We start from the raw sequence: 17597 nt of genomic DNA, 5'->3' as shown, positions 1-17597 counted from the left end.
TGATCTCTTCTCTCACTAAGTCCCCACTTGCCATCCCCCAACCCCAACTAGTTTAAATTCCCCTAGCAAATCTCCCCACTGGTATATTAGTCCCCTTCCAATTCAGGTGCAATATCTCCTCCTTATATAGGTCACTTTGACCCCAGAAGAGATTCCAATGATCCCAAAATGTGAATCCTTGTCTAATGCACCAGTGAATCAGCCACACATTCATTTATCTTCCTAGTCCTAACCTCACTAGCTCTTGGCACTGAGAGTAATCTAGATAATACTAGCATTGAGGACCTACTTTTTAAATTCCTGCCTAACTTCCTATATACTGTCCTCAGTATCTTGTCCTTTTCTGTTCCTCTTTCGTTAGTTCAAATGTGTACAACAACCTCCTGCTGCTCTCTCTTCCCTTTGAGAATATTCTACACCCTGTCCAAGATTTCCTTGATCTTGGCACCAGGGAGGCAACACTCTATTCCAATGTCTCTCTGTCAGCTGCAGAAAGATCTGTCTGTGCCTCTGACCGGAGAGACTCTTACACAAATTTGCTGCTTAGAACTTGACATACACCTTGTTACATTAGAGCCAGTCTCAGTACCAGAAACCTGCTTGTCAGTGCTACATTCCCTGTGAGTCCCTCACCTACTGCATTTTCCAGAACAGCGTATTTGTTCAAGATGGGGATAGCCACAGGAGACTCTGCACTGTCTGCCTACCTCCCCTGCCTTTTCGAGTGGTAACCCATCTACCTGACTGTATCGATAGTTTTTCTACCTTCCTGCAACACACCCTAGCTCCTATAAATTCCTCAGTACCTCTAACTGCTGCTCCAACTGATCCACATGCTCCAATAGGATTAGCAACCAAATACACTTCCTGCAGACGTAGCCATCAGTATCATGGAAACTCTCCCTAATCTCCCACATCTGAATGGAAGAGCGCAGCACTCTACTAAAGGCCATCTCAACAATCTACAGGCCCAGAAAATAGCCCAGTCCTACTGCTGTAAAGACACTGCTCCAGGCTAACTTGGCGCCTATGTTTTATATTTTTAAAGTTTAATCGAGAGTCAGACCTCAATAAACTAGAAAGAAGTTTGAAGGACAGAATATATCTGCACTTGGAGAGATGTTGATTCATGCATTAAAGTCGGTATGAATCTGTTAAGGACTGGATGGTAGGCATTACAAAAGAGAAAGTGCTAGAAAAGCTAAAAGGTCTAAAAATTGATAAATCTCTCCCCCCCCCGATGGGCTACATCCTGGAGTTCTGAGGGAGGTAGCTGAGGAAATAGCGGAGGCTTTGGTAGTGATCTTTCAAAAGTCACTGGAGTCAGGGATAGTCCCAGATGATTGGAAAATTACTGTTGTAACCCCGTTGTTTAAGAAAGGATCAAGGCAAAAGATGGAAAATTATAGGCCAATTAGCCTAACCTCGGTAGTTGGTAAAATTCTAGAATCCATTGTCAAGGATGAGATTTCTTTCTAAATTCCTGGAAGTTCAGGGTCAGATTAAAACAAGTCAGCATGTATTTAGTAAGGGAGGTCGTGCCTGACAAACCGGTTAGAATTCTTTGAAGAGGTAACAAGTATGTTAGACCAAGGAAACCCAGTAGATGTTATCTATCTAGACTTCCAAAAGGCCTTTGATACGGTGCCTCACGGGAGGCTGCTGAGCAAGGTGAGGGCCCATGGTGTTCGAGGTGAGCTACTGGCTTGGATTGAGGATTGGCTGTCTGACAGAAGGCAGAGAGTTGGGATAAAAGGCTCTTTTTCGGAATGGCAACCGGTGACGAGTGGTGTCCCGCAGGGTTCAGTGTTGGGGCCGCAGCTGTTCATATTAATGATCTGGATGAAGGGACTGGGGGCATTCTGGCGAAGTTTGCCGATGATACAAAGGTAGGTGAACAGGCAGGTAGTACTGAGGAGGTGGGGAAGCTGCAGAAAGATTTAGACAGTTTAGGAGAGTGTTCCAGGAAATGGCTGATGAAATTCAATGTGAGTAAATGTGAGGTTTTGCACTTTGGAAAAAAGAATACAGGCATGGACTATTTTCTAAATGATGAGAAAATTCGCAAAGCAGAAGTACAAAGGGATCTGCGAGTGTTGGTACAGGATTCTGTAAAGGTTAAGTTGCAGATAGAGTCCATAATTAAGAAAGCGAATGTTGTTGTTTATCTCAAGAGGGTTGGAATATAAAAGCAGTGATGTGCTTCTGAGGCTTTATAAAGCTCTAGTTCGGCCCCATTTTGAATACTGTGCCCAATTTTGGGCCCCACACCTCAGGAAGGACATACTAGCCCTGGAGCGTGTCCAGCGGAGATTCACGTGGATGATCCCTGGAATGGTAGGTTTAACGTATGATGAATGGCTAAGGATCCTGGGACTGTACTCATTAGAGCTTAGAAGGTTGAGGGGAGATCTAGTAGAAACTTACAAGATAATGTATGGTTTAGAAGGAGTGGACGCTAGGAAGTTGTTTCCGTTAGGCAGGGAGACGAGGACCTGTGGGCACAGCCTTAAAATTAGAGGGGATAAATTTAAAACTGAAATGAGACAACATTTCTTCAGCCAGAGAGTGGTGGGCTTGTGGAATTCATTGCCACGGAGTGCAGTGGAGGCCGGGGCGTTGGATGCCTTCAAGTCAGAGATCGACAAATTCTTGATCTCAGAAGGAATCAAGGGCTACGGGGAGAGTGCAGGGAAGTGGAGTTGAAATGCCCATCAGCCAAGATTTAAATGGCGGAGTGGACTTGATGGGCCGAATGGCCTTACTCCCACTCCTATGTCTTATGGTCTTGTGGATTGTTGTTGCCAAACGTAATTAATTTTTTTGAGGAGGTAACCAAGAGTGTTTATGAGGATTCTGCATGTAATGTGGTCTGTAGGAACTTTTGCAAGGCGGTGATAAGGTCTGTCAAAGCAGACTGGTCAAGAAAGAAGCAACCCAAGGGATCCAACGTAAAGTGACATGTTGGATTCAAAATTGTCAAAAAAGCAGAAAGCAGAGGGTGATGTTAGAGACATGTTTTGTAACTGGAAGTTTGCTTCCACTGGGGTTCAGCAGAGCTCAGTGTTGAGACCCTTGCTGTTTCTAATGTTCATTAAATGATTTGGACATGAATGTGGGGGTATGATCACGAAATTTGTGGATGACAGAAAACTTGGGTGGATGATAAATAGAGAAAAGATAACTGTAAACCTCAGGACGATATCAATGAACCAGTTGGCTGGGCAGAGCAATGGCAAATGGAATTTAACCCAGAAGAGTGTGAGTTAATGCATATAGCAAGGCTAACAAGGGAAGGGATCACATTGAATGATACCATCCTCAAAAGTATTGAAGATCAGAGGGATCTTGGTGCGTATGTCCACAGATCCGTGAAGGTAGCAGGATGAGTAGATAAGATGGTTAAGAAGGCAATGGGACACTTTCCTTTATTAGCCGAGGCTTAGAATATAAGAGCAGAGAGTTTATACTGGATCTGCAAGAAAAATTTGTAGGATTACAACTGGAGCACAGCATGCAGTTCTGGTCTCCACATTATAGGAAGAACGTGTTTGCATTATTGAAGTTGCAGAAGAGATTCGCAAGGATGCTGTCTGTGCTGGTCAGGCTGGGGTTGTTTTCCTTTGAGCAATGAAGGCTGAGAGGGGACCTACAGATAAGTAGAGAATCATAGGAAATAGGAAGAGTTGGCCATTTAACCCTTCAAGCCTTCTCCATCATGCGCTATGAACATAGCTGATCATCCAACTCAGTACGCTGTTCCCACTTTTGCCCATGTGCTTTGTTCCCTTTAGCCCTAAGACCTTTATTTATACCCTTCTTGAAAGGATTCATTGTTTTGACCTCAACTGCTTTTTGTTGCACAGAATTCCACAGGCTCACCACTCTCTGGGTAAAGATGTTTCTCCTCATCTCAGACCTAAATAGCCTGTTTCCTTAAACTGTGGCCCCGGTCATCGGGAGCAACCTTCCTGCACTTACGCTCATCATGTTAGAATTTTATTGATCACCAAGAGATCTCCCCTTGTTTTTCTAAACTCCCATAAACATTCTCCTAACCAATCCACTCTCTCGTCATATGACATTTTCTCTTACATGCCAAAAGATTAGGAGGGACAAAGAATGTGTGGCTAGCAAGGTTCTTCTCCCTTGGGAGGGGGTCAATAACCAAGAGGCAAGTCAGAGGGTAACGGGAGAGTTGAGGATAATTTATTTCTCACCTAGAGGGTGGTAGAAATATTGAACTCGCTGCCTGAAAGAGAAGTTGAGTCAGAAACTCTCAAAATTTAAGCAGCATTTAGATTTCAATTGTGTTGCCATAGCATCTCGGCTGTGGGCCAAGAGCTGGACAATGGGATTAGAGTCAAGTATTTGTTGAGTGACGTGGACTCTATGGGCCAATTGGCTATCGCCCTATACTGTAAACATTGATGAATCCATGAGTTATTTTCCATACTGCTGGGCAAACAATGACATAGATCAGATTTCCTCACAGAAACTTCTTTTGACAAAACAGTTGTCAAAATTTTTTGTAGCAACATCATTGAGCAGATATCTTGACCTATTAACCCTGCATGATTCAATACAGTGAAGTGAAATAAATCTGAATGACTTGTTCCATACCAAAGATTAGTTAATTGTCTTAGACAAGCTAGAACAGAATTCAAAGAACAACATTTCTGTAAAAGAACAGAGGGTTGACATGATTCTATGATCGTATGGTTCTGTGATTCTACCGATTGGCAGAGCAGAATCAACAGCCAATAACCTCTCCTCCATCCATTCCTTACGTTCTACCAGCCCAAAGATTCTGCATTGAATATCTATGTTGAAACTTAGCCTGAAGAACATGGGCTGTGGCGAGACTTATGGCAGAATTTCATGAGAAGTCTGGTGTCTTGACATCAGGTGCAACTCACTGCATCTTGTGCATTTGCCAGTGACAAGGCACGGTTCAACTAGGCAGTAGGGAGTTACCAGTTAAGAAGAACTACAACTTGTTAAATGCCTTATAAATTAATCAGTATATGAAATTAGTCTTTATCAATCTTAATTATGGAGATCTCTTTACAGAGGTAAAGAAAGAAAAATTTGAAAAGAATATTGATCGCGATCACCAGCATTCAAATTCATGAGACTAGTTGAGCAGGCCTTCATGATGCCATTCGGCAGAAATTTATACTCTAATAATTTTCTAACTGTTTCTTTTAAAAAATGCGACTGCCGTAAAGTAACTTAAATGGTCATGTAATGATGCTAACATCTGCCATTGAAACAATTAAAATGTGAATTTTACTGAATCTGGAAAGATAACCATTCCATCAGAACAATTGTGGGTTACTATTTGTGATTTTTTGTTCATGTCCTTTTATTCGTGATCTTTCCATCTTTTACACAGGTAACTACACACTGAGAGTCGACTCCAGCCCTTTGCTGTACCAGTTGGTTTATACACTAACAAAAAAGGTAAGATGTTTCATATAATAAAATGTGAGGCTGGATGAACACAGCAGGCCAAGCAGCATCTCAGGAGCACAAAAGCTGATGTTTCGGGCCTAGACCCTTCATCAGAGAGGGGGATGGGGAGAGGGAGCTGGAATAAATAGGGAGAGAGGGGGAGGTGGACCGAAGATGGAGAGTAAAGAAGATAGGTGGAGAGAGTATAGGTGGGGAGGTAGGGAGGGGATAGGTCAGTCCAGGGAAGACGGACAGGTCAAGGAGGTGGGATGAGGTTAGTAGGTAGCTGGGGGTGCGGCTTGGTGTGGGAGGAAGGGATGGGTGAGAGGAAGAACAGGTTAGGGAGGCAGAGACAGGTTGGACTGGTTTTGGGATGCAGTGGGTGGGGGGGAAGAGCTGGGCTGGTTGTGTGGTGCAGTGGGGGGAGGGGACGAACTAGGCTGGTTTAGGGATGCAGTAGGGGAAGGGGAGATTTTGAAACTGTTGAAGTCCACATTGATACCATATGGCTGCAGGGTTCCCAGGCGGAATATGAGTTGCTGTTCCTGCAACCTTCGGGTGGCATCATTGTGGCAGTGCAGGAGGCCCATGCTGGACATGTCATCTAGAGAATGGGAGGGGGAGTGGAAATGGTTTGCGACTGGGAGGTGCAGTTGTTTGTTGCGAACTGAGCGGAGGTGTTCTGCAAAGCGGTCTCCAAGCCTCCGCTTGGTTTCCCCAATGTAGAGGAAGCCGCACCGGGTACAATGGATGCAGTATACCACATTGGCAGATGTGCAGGTGAACCTCTGCTTAATGTGGAATGTCATCTTGGGGCCTGCGATAGGGGTGAGGGAGGAGGTGTGGGGACAAGTGTAGCATTTCCTGCGGTTGCAGGGGAAGGTGCCGGGTGTGGTGGAGTTGGAGGGCAGTGTGGAGCGAACAAGGGAGTCACGGAGAGAGTGGTCTCTCCGGAAAGCAGACAGGGGAGGGGATGGAAAAATGTCTTGGGTGGTGGGGTCGGATTGTAAATGGCGGAAGTGTCGGAGGATGATGCGTTGTATCCGGAGGTTGGTGGGGTGGTGTGTGAGAACGAGGGGGATCCTCTTTGGGCGGTTGTGGCGGGGGTGGGGTGTGAGGGATGTGTTGCGGGAAATACGGGAGACGCGGTCAAGGGCGTTCTTGATCACTGTGGGGGGAAAGTTGCGGTCCTTAAAGAACTTGGACATCTGGGATGTGCGGGAGTGGAATGTCTTATCGTGGGAGCAGATGCGGCGGAGGCGGAGGAATTGGGAATAGGGGATGGAATTTTTGCAGGAGGGTGGGTGGGAGGAGGTGTATTCTAGGTAGTTGTGGGAGTCGGTGGGCTTGAAATGGACATGAGTTACAAGCTGGTTGCCTGAGATGGAGACTGAGAGGTCCAGGAAGGTGAGGGATGTGCTGGAAATGGCCCAGATGAACTGAAGGTTGGGGTGGAAGGTGTTGGTGAAGTGGATGAACTGTTCGAGCTCCTCTGGGGAGCAAGAGGCGGCGCCGAAACAGTCATCAATGTACCGGAGGAAGAGGTGGGGTTTGGGGCCTGTGTAGGTGCGGAAGAGGGACTGTTCCACGTAACCTACAAAGAGGCAGGCATAGCTGGGGCCCATGCGGGTGCCCATGGCCACCCCCTTAGTCTGTAGGAAGTGGGAGGAGTCAAAAGAGAAGTTGTTGAGTGTGAGGACGAGTTCAGCTAGGCGGATGAGAGTGTCGGTGGAGGGGGACTGGTCGGGCCTGCGGGACAGGAAGAAGCGGAGGGCCTTGAGGCCATCTCCATGCGGAATGCAGGTGTACAGGGACTGGACGTCCATGGTGAATATGAGGTGTTGGGGGCCAGGGAATTGGAAGTCCTGGAGGAGGTGGACGGCGTGGGTGGTGTCACGGATGTAGGTGTTTCATATACACTACACAAGTGGAATTTATTGAAGTGTGACAATGGATATGGAAAATAAGGTGTCAATGACTTTCCTTATCTGATAGAAGATAAATATACAGAGACATTGTAGAGGTATTTATCAGATTGGGTATAAGGAGAATTGCTGGGTCAGACGTAAGGCAGTTGCACTATCTTCACTAGATATGATGTGTCTGATTGTACCCTGACAAAAGGCCTTGGTGAAATAAAATTTTAAATGAAGTTCCACATTGTGACTGGTGGGTTGAAACATGATAGAAAACCAGTGAGCTGTTGGATGGTTTTCTAAGATATTGATAGGTTTGTGGTACCTCTTGGTTTTCTAAAATACTACATGTGGAATAGTAGTATGTGAAATTATGATTCGATTTTTGTGCACAATGAATATCTGCTCTCTAGAAAACACCAAGCTGAAATTTCTGAAGAAGGGCCTGGGCCTGAAACATCAGCCTTCCTGCTCCTCTGATGCTGCTTGACCAGCTGTGTTCATCCAGCTCTACACCTTGTTATCTCTTAAAGCAGAAATTAAGTTGTTTTTGAAAAGGGGGAAATTTCAGGTTTGTGGTTCAAGACATATGTCTAGACATTGGTTAGTAGATGGAAACCATATAGTTAGAATAAGCAGGTTTTGCTTGCTCTTGAGTAGAGTGTAAGTGCTATATCTGAGTGTCAGTGCTGATGCATATTTTGTCCTCAATACGTATTGCCAAATAGAACTGTGGCGTAAGGAAATAAATTTACAGACTTGCTGACAAAAGAGAGACAGAGGTTCAACAAATTACAACGAAAATTAGGAAAGGCAGCAACCAGGTAGTAATTTGATAAGCTTAAATACGATGTCACATTTTGAAGAAATTGAGGAATGGGATTGTGAACTCAATGGAAAGATACAAGAGAAGGTGGAAGAATGTAGATTTTGGTAATATCCTGTAAATTCCAGTGCTGACAATAAAACCTCACAGTATTAAATGCAATAAAGCATTTTTAATTACTCCAAATTGTTTTGGACAAAATGAGCATGTATCTACAAGCTGCATAAGCGCAGGTGGTTGAAGTGTTGTGGCTCAGTGATTGCATTCCTTACTCTATGCCAGTACGCCTGGCTTCAAGTTCCACCTACCCATCAGAGGTATTTCATAACATGTCCAACTAGGTTGATTAAAAATGCTTCTTTCACCCTGTTCATGTAAAAATGCATGTCACTGTCAAGTAGGCAAGTGTTTAAGTTTTCAAAATAGCATGAAAAAAGGTGGGTACTATCTTTGAAGATTGCCTTTTGTCAATTGAGGGCACATCCAAAAGATAGTATCATCATTTCGTTCTCTCAACTTATACATCAGAAATTAAGCCCCTGCCACTCTTGTCAGATGGACAAATACACCCCAAACATTACTCCTGATTCCAGGAAGTTGACTCTTCAGTACTTCAACCTGACCACATCACGTAAGTTATTTCTGGTCTCTCAGGTTTCCTTCGAGGAGCAATAAGTCTGCGCCACCCCTCTCAATTTTCACCCATGATTTCAAATCCCACAATGGCAGCTAGGGAAATACATTAAGTAGCTAAATAGTTCTGGAATTAAAAGGAGCTAGTATCAGGCAAGCATCAACAAAACTATCAGACAGTCATCATAACCCATTCAGCTCACCATTGCCCTTCAGAGAAGGACATCTACCATTCTCACCTGATCTAGTCTACTTGACTATTATGGCATCAAGGGAACATGGTGAGAAAATCTCCTGCTGATTAACACCTAGCTTCTGTCTCAGCTTATTTACCTGTTGCAGATGTATGGAGCTAAATTTCATCATAAAGAGACAGTAAATCTATGGACATCAATGGTTAGATTCACCGAGTGTTGCATTCAGGAGCTTGAATAAAATTGAAGTAATTAGGAATATCTGGGAAAATATCTGGTACCCTCTAATTAGGCCAAACACAAAGCAAGATTGGATTGTTTGAGGCTAATTGTCTTAGTCTGAGGTCTGTTTTAATAGGCTGTGGGAATTCATCAGGTGGTGTCTAGTTTCAAATATTTCAATTGCTTTATCGTTAATTTTAAGCACATCATTAATGTCAGAGTGGTGATTTCAGGATGTTCTGTACAATTTGTAGTTTTTTAGATAATGAAACACAACTTGCCACATGCAGTTAGAAGTGGATAACATCCAATTTTCCTAAAGCATAAGTCAGAGTTGTGCAGAAATAATATCCACTTGCCTGGATGAGCTCAGTTCCAACAACTGCCAAGAAGCTAGACATCATCCACGTCAAAGGAGCGTTCATGATCAGCAACCCATCCACCACCTTAAATATTCACCACTTCACGACTAGCAGTGGCTACAACGTCCACTACCTACAAACTGAACTGCAGTAACTCACTCAGGTTTCTGTGATTGTAGATTCTGAAATCTTAACTTTTATCACCTGGACGTAGAACATAGAACACTACAGCGCAGTACAGGCCCTTCAGCTCTCGATGTTGCGCCAACCTGTGAAACCAAACTGAAGCCTATCTAACCTACACTATCCTATTTTTATCCATATGGTTATCCAATGACTATTTAAATGCACTTAACCTTGGCGAGTCTACTACTGTATTCTGGTGGACAAACAGGTGAATGGGAGCACTGACATCTGCCTCACATATCACCTTAATTAGAAATATGATTAAGTGTAAGTCATGGGACGCCACCTTTATTCACATTGTGGACATGCAAACACCACACATTTCATCATTAAGGTCATGGCTCACCACATCTACCTTCAGTATAATTTGCGATGAGCAATAAATGTTAGCCTTGGCACAAGTGTCCACATTGCTACTTTTTTAAAAACTAACAACCACCACCAGTAAAAAGACCAGTCTATCCTGAAATAGCTCCGTGAAGGCTGGTATCCCGTTACCACGTCACCCCTAATTTATAACAAAAACAGAAGTTGCTGGAAAAGCTCAGCAGGTCTGGCAGCATCTGTGAAGAAGAAATCAGAGTGACCCTTCCTCAGAACGGACCCCAAACACTAACGATTTCTTTTTCACAGATGCTGTCGGACCTGTTGAGCTTTTCCATCAGCTTCTGTTTTTGTTACTGATTTACAGCATCCGTAGTCCGATAAGTTTTTACCCTTTATTTATATGTGCACAGTAAGTGATACTGACCCAGCTAGCTCACTACTGACCCCTAGACCTAACAGAGTCATGTTTACGTCTGTCAGGCAGGACTCCCTGTTTGGGACTGGTTCAGTCAGAGAACTTGTATTCCATGATGTTTACTTGACTGACCTCATTCCAATCACTACATCCCTACGCCTCTAAGACCCAGGGTGTGGCCCATTCTGTTTCCTGTAGCTTCATTTTTGCACCAGGCCCAGTTCCTCCAACTCTGCATCGGTGTACAGGACTGTACCCCATCTCTTGTGCCTGGAGCAACTCAGCTGAAATGCACATTCAGGTGGTAACAGCATTGAGACTGCAACACCTGCCATGTCCATCTTGTCCTCTGGTTTCTTCAATGCTAGCTGGACTGGGAGAATCCACAAGCTCTGACGGCCTTGTCAAATGTTCTGAGGGGTTGGGTATATTTTGTTTCTCTCCGTTTGAGAAGTTGCAGCTTTCATGAGGTCCATATGCTTGTTCAGGACTGCATCTCCTGCTGAAGAGTATACATCACAGAACCTGATATCGCAGGGCCATGCCAGTGGTTTTAACACCAAACTTCGTCCCCTGCAGTGAACTGCCTTTCTCACTCAGAGGAGCTTTGTGACTGGCATTAGTGTTGCTGATGCCATTTCACCCTCCCTCCCAGTTCTGGGAAGATCAGATTTAATCTGGTATGGAGCCTTCTGTCAAAGTTTGCAACTCTGCTGGAGCTATCCCTGTAATTGCATGAGGGTGGCCCTGTAATCAAGAGCTGGGATAGTTTGGTATCGAGTGAAGTTTAGGCTGTTTCTGCAACGTTTGGACTGCTCTTTCTGCCAGACCCTTGGATGATGGATGGTATGGGGCTGCCCTTGCATGCCGAATGTCATTTGACTTTAGGAAATACTCATTCCCTGTTGGTAAACCATGGCTGCACTTCCAGCTGTATTGCAAAAGATGCTTGCAACTTTTCAGTTGTCCTTTTCGTGCCTGGCGAATGCAGGTCCAACCATTTTGAATTGACATCCACAATGATTAAAACATATACCCCATGAAAGGACTGACATAGTCAATGTGTAACCAAGTCCAGGGTTTGCCCGGCCATTCCCATGAATCAGGGGAGCTGCTAGTGATCATTTTTGTCCTTGTTGGCACTCTGGGCACTGCTCCACCAACACAGCTATGTCAGCATCTATTACTAGCCACCAAACATAACATCTTGTCAACATCTTCATTTTGGAAACTTCTGGATGACCCTGGTGGAATTCAGCCAGCATCCGGCAGCTACCTTTGCTTGAGGCATTCATTTTTGCTCTCCATAATAATGTGCTGTCCTCTATGGTGATCTAATCTCACCAGGTCCAAGAAGGTTTTGGTTCTGATTGTGATGCCCCTTTTGTCTCCACCATCACTGCCAACTATTTTAGTTTTGGATGGAATCTTGTGTCCGCAGTCTGGCACCCAAAGGATGTCCAAAACGTTTAAAACCAGAACAGATTCTTCTAGTGGCACCGGTGGTGTATCTGCCAGTGGGAGCCATTTGCCACTTGGCCTCCTGGATGTGTTCCAAATTGTAATTGTTTGCACTCAGAACGAGGGCCCACTGCTGAATTCGACATGAAGCTATGGGTGGCATGGGTTGGTGGTCTATTACTGTTATAAATTTACATCCTTAAAGGAATTGATAGTTTCCTCACACCAGAGATAACCACCAATCCTTCCTTCTGTATCTGCATAGATCTTTGTTTGGCATCAGCTAAAGTCTGGGAAGTATACACTATTGGCCTTTCTCTCTGCTGGGTCAATGCTACCCTGATACTGTATGGGGAGGCATTGCATGTGAGCTTCACTTTTCACTTGGGATGGGAGTGTGTAAACACCTTAGATGACAATAACCGATTTTTTTTTTACTTCCCTAAAGACTATGTCTTGGCTACAAGACCATTTCAAGAGTTTTTTTTCAAACAGCAATGTAACAGTGCCATGATGGAGGCCAGGTTATGTGAATTTTTACACAAAATTCATACTAACCCAAGAGAAAAAATACTAAACTCCAGTACAGATGTGGGAGCCAGGGCACCTTTGATTGCCCTCACTTTATTTTCCCACAGGTGTAACCCAGTTTTGTTGACTCTGTAGCCCACGTAGGCCACTTGGGATGCCTGGAATACAATTTTTTCCCTCCTATGGCTTACTTTACTTGCCCACTTTGGAGAAATGTTTAAGCTCTATGTCCGAGTTCTCTAAGGGCTCTTTATTGGTCTTCCAGTAGTTATTTGCAATTTATTAGAATATCATCCAGATAATTCACGATCTGGGGTAGACATTTTAAAATGTTTTCCATCGTCTGCTGGAAAATGGCAAAAAGGCATTCTCATATATTGATACAAATACATATAATTAATTGCAGCAAACTTCGGGGAATCTTTATCTAATCGTAATTGCAGGCACGCATAGCTGATGTCCAGCTTCATGAAGGAAAACCTTCCCTGCCAGTTTGCGTCTATATCCTCTATGCAAGGGATTGGGTATTTATCTAGCCAAGAAAAGCAGTTTACCATTTATTTGGTAATAAATTGTGAAACTGGATGAACACAGCAGGCCAAGCAGCATCTCAGGAGCACAAAAGCTGACGTTACGGGCCTAGATCCTTCATCAGAGGCCCGAAACGTCAGCTTTTGTGCTCCTGAAATGCTGCTTGGCCTGCTGTGTTCATCCAGCTTCACACTTTATTATCTTGGATTCTCCAGCATCTGCAGTTCCCATTATCTCTGATACCGTTTATTTGGAATCCCCACAAAGGTGAACCGACCCATCGGGCTTCACAATCATTATGACCAGTGCTGCCCATTCCACAAGCTGTACTGGTTTGATGATTCCTTTGCTTTTCAGCCTCCTGAGTTCTGCCTCTGCTTTTGCATAAGAGGCAAGTACTTGACAGGCCTTGCAGAACCATGGAATTGCTTCATGGTAGACATGGAAGTTGGCCTTGGCCCCTTTGATAGTCCCTAGACCTTACTGATAATCCTCCGAGTAATTAGAACAACAAAAAATAATGAAAATTGCAGCACAGGATTAGGTCCTTTGGCCCCCAAGCCTGCAACAACATGCTGTCTGTCACAACTAAAACCCCTTACACTTCTGGGAACCATATCCTCTACTCTACCCCTCCTATTCATATATTTGTCAAGACACCCTTTTAAAAGTCATTATCGTATCTGCTTTCACCACCTCCCCCGACAGCGAGTTCCAGGCACCCACGACCCTCTGTGCAAAATACGTGCCTCGTGCATCACCTTTAAACCTTGCCCCTCACACCTTAAACCTACTGCTCCTAGTAACTGACTCCTCCACCCTGGGAAAAAGCTTCTGACTGTCTATTTTGTCCATGCCCTTTATTATCTTGCAGGCCTGTATCAGGATGCCCCTCAACCTCTGCTATTCCAGTGAGAAAAACCCAGATTTCTCCAACCTCTCCTCGTAGCTAATGCCCTCCATACCAGGCAACATCCTGGTAAATCTTTTCTGTACCCTGTCCAAAGCTACCACATCCTTCTTGTAGTGTGGTGACTAAAATTGAACACAATATTCCAAATGCGGCCTAACTAAGGTTCTACAAAGCTGCAGCCTTACTTGCCAATTTTTAAACTCAGTGCCCCGGCTGATGAAGGCAAGCATGCCGTATGCCTTCAGAGATAATGGGAACTGCAGATGCTGGAGAGTCCGAGATAACATAGTGTGAAGCTGGATGAGCACAGCCGGCCAAGCAGCATCTTAGGAGCATAAAAGCTGATGTTTCCGGCCTAGACCCTTCATCAGAGAGCTCTCTGATGAAGGGTCTAGGCCCGACACGTCAGCTTTTGTGCTCCTAAGATGCTGCTTGGCCTGTTGTGTTCATCCAGCTTCACACTTTGTTGTGCCGTATGCCTTGTTGACTTTCAGTGACCTGTGTGCCTGTACACCCAGATCACTCTGCCTATCAATACCCTTAAGGGTTCTGCCATTTACTGTATATTTTTCTTCTGGATTAGACCTTCCAAAATGCATTACCTTACATCTTTCTGGATTAAACTCCATCTGCCATCTCTCTGACAAGGTAACCAATCAAGCTATATCCTACAGTATCCTCTGATGGCCCTCACTACTATCCACAAGTCCACCAACCTTTGCGTCATCCACAAATTTACTAATTTAGGTCTTAATTAGGACTTCACACAGGCAGCTGTTTTTTAAGCAAAAAAAATGTTGAGCCAGTCAAGTTAAATCTTTCTCAACCAATTTTGTCCCATCAAGCTTGAGACCAAGTCTTTTACTGCAATCAGTTAATACTGGACCATCTGCTTCTCATAAGAGACGAGAACTGAAATTATACCCTTAATCTGCAGAGATTCCCCTGTATAGGTTCTCAGCTGGACTGAGGCCTTGCACAATCTTAAGGGTCAGAATCCCAAGCAAAGCTTGGCTAAGACTGGTTCTGCAATTGCTGACACAACCTCATCGGTATTGACCGGTATTAGAACTGGGAGACTATTTAACCAGATGCTTACATTGATTGGTTCTGATTTGCTGAGCAATTTAATTGTTCTAAACCAGCTGTAGGTGAAATTTCCAGGGTGCACAGTCTCCTGGATACCACTCTGAGTTCTCTTACTTGATTCAGGCCGAGTGGGACTCAAGTCTACATACTGGTAGTAACTAAAATGGCTTGCTGGCCTGGATCTGAAAAGACAGGGAGGTGGGCAGAGGTGGTGGGGTTGCCTTGTTAGTTAAGAATGAAATTAAATCTCTGACACTGAATGACGTAGGGTCAGAGGATGTGGAGTCTGTGTGGGTGGAGTTGAGGAACCGCAAAGGCAAAAAAACCATAATGGGAGTTATGTACAGACCTCCTAACAGTGATCAGGACCAGGAGCGCAAGATGCACCGGGAAATAGATAGGGCATGTCAGAAAGGCAAGGCCATGGTGATCATGGGGGTCTTCAATATGCAGGTGGACTGGATGAATAATGTTGCCGGTGGATCCAAAGAAAGGGAAGTCATGGAATGTTTACAGGATGGCCTTTTGGAACAGCTTGTGATGGAGCCCACAAGGGAGCGGGCTATTCTGGACCTAGTGCTATGTAATGAGCCTGACTTTATAAAAAATCTTAAAGTAAGGGAATACTTAGGAGGCAGCGACCATAATATGGTAGAGTTCAGTCTGCAGTGTGAAAGAGAGAGGCAAAATCAGATGTAATGGTGTTACAGTTAAATAAAGGTAATTACAGGGGCATGAGAGAGGAACTGACGAAAATTGACTGGAAGCAGAGCCTAGCGGGGAAGACAGTAGACCATCAATGGCAGGAGTTTCTGGGTGTAATTGAAGACACAGTACAGAGGTTCATCCCAAAGAAAAGAAAGATTATCCGGGGTGGGATTAGACAGCCATAGCTGACAAAGGAAGTCAGGGAATGTATTAAAGAGAAAGAGACAGCCTATAAAGTAGCCAAGAGCACTGGGAAATCAGAAGATTGGGAAGGCTACAAAAACAAACAGAGGATAACAAAGAGAGAAATAAGGAAGGAGAGGATCAAATATGAAGGCAGGCTAGCCAGTAATATTAGAAATGATAGTAAAAGTTTCTTTCAATACATAAGAAACAAACGAGAGGCAAAAGTAGATATTGGGCTGCTCCAAATTGATGCTGGAAGGCTCGTGATGGGAGATAAGGAAATAGCTGAAGAACTTAATAAGTACTTTGCGTCATCCTTCACAGTGGAAGACATGAGTAGCATCCCAACAAGGAGAGTCAGTGGCAGAGTTGAGTATGGTAGGCATTACAAAAGAGGAAGTGCTAGAAAAGCTAAAAGGTCTAAAAATTGATAAATCTCCTGGCCCCGATGGGCTACATCCTAGAGTTCTGAGGGATGTGGCTGAGGAAATAGCAGAGGTTTTGGGTGTGATCTTTCAAATGTCACTGGGGTCAGGGATAATCCCAGATGATTAGAAAATTGTTGTTGTAACCCCCTTGTTTAAGAAAGGATCAAGACAAAAGATAGAAAATTATGGGCCGATTAGCCTAACCTCGGTTGTTGGTAAAATTCTAGAACCCATCATGAAGGATGAGATTTCTAAATTCCTGGAAGTGCGGGGTTGGATTAGAACAAATCAGCATGGATTTAGTAAGGGGAGGTCGTGTCTGACAAACCGGTTAGAATTCTTTGAAGAGGTATCAAGTAGGTTAGACCAGGGAACCCAGTGGATGTTATCTATCTAGACTTCCAAAAGGCCTTTGATAACGTGCCTCAAGGGAGGTTGCTGAGTAAGGTGAGGGTCCATGGCATTCGAGGTGAGCTACTGGCTTGGATTGAGGATTGGCTGTCTGACAGAAGGCAGAGAGTTGGGATAAAAGGCTCTTTACCAGACTGGCAACCGGTGACAGGTGATGTCCCACAGGATTCAGTGTTGGGGCCACAGCTGTTCACTTCATATATTAATGATCTGGATGTAGGGACTGGGGGCGTTCTGGATGAAGGGACTGGGGGCATTCTGGCGAAGTTTGCCAATGATACGAAGATAGGTGGACAGGCAGGTAGTACTGAGGAGGTGGGGAGGCTGCAGAAAGATTTAGACAGTTTAGGAGAGTGGTCCAGGAAATGGCTGATGAAATTCAATGTGAGTAAATGTGAGGTTTTGCACTTTGGAAAAAAGAATACAGGCATGGACTATTTTCTAAACGGTGAGAAAATTCATAAAGCTGAAGTACAAAGGGAGCTGGGAGTGTTGGTCCAGGATTCTCTAAAGGTTAACTTGCAGGTAGAGTTGGTGATTAAGAAGGCAAATGTAATGTTGTCATTTATCTCAAGAGGGTTGGAATATAAAAGCAGTGATGTGTTTCTGAGACTTTTATAAAGCTCTAGTTAGGCTCCACTTAGAATAGAATAGGTCCAATTTTGGGCCCCACACCTCAGGAAGGACATACTGGCACTGGAGCGTGTCCAGCGGAGATTCACATGGATGATCCCTGGAATGCTAGGTTTAATGTACGATGAATGGCTGAGGATCCTGGGATTGTATTCATTAGTGTTTAGA

The 17597-nt window shown here is 44.3% G+C and overlaps 1 protein-coding gene across 1 annotated transcript in view; it reads left to right on the top strand.

Moving 5' to 3' along the window:
- Positions 1-17597, top strand: part of naalad2 (N-acetylated alpha-linked acidic dipeptidase 2) — a 166857-nt gene that overhangs the window by 97048 nt on the left and 52212 nt on the right. The window contains exon 13 of the mRNA XM_059646558.1: positions 5399-5466. Coding sequence (XP_059502541.1) covers positions 5399-5466 — 68 coding nt within the window. The remainder of the gene's footprint in view (positions 1-5398; positions 5467-17597) is intronic.

This window comes from Stegostoma tigrinum, chromosome 6 (assembly GCF_030684315.1).
Source record: "Stegostoma tigrinum isolate sSteTig4 chromosome 6, sSteTig4.hap1, whole genome shotgun sequence".
NCBI lineage: Eukaryota > Metazoa > Chordata > Chondrichthyes > Orectolobiformes > Stegostomatidae > Stegostoma > Stegostoma tigrinum.
The sequence above is the reverse complement of the archived record's forward strand: the minus strand, read 5'-3'. Positions and strand labels throughout refer to the sequence as shown.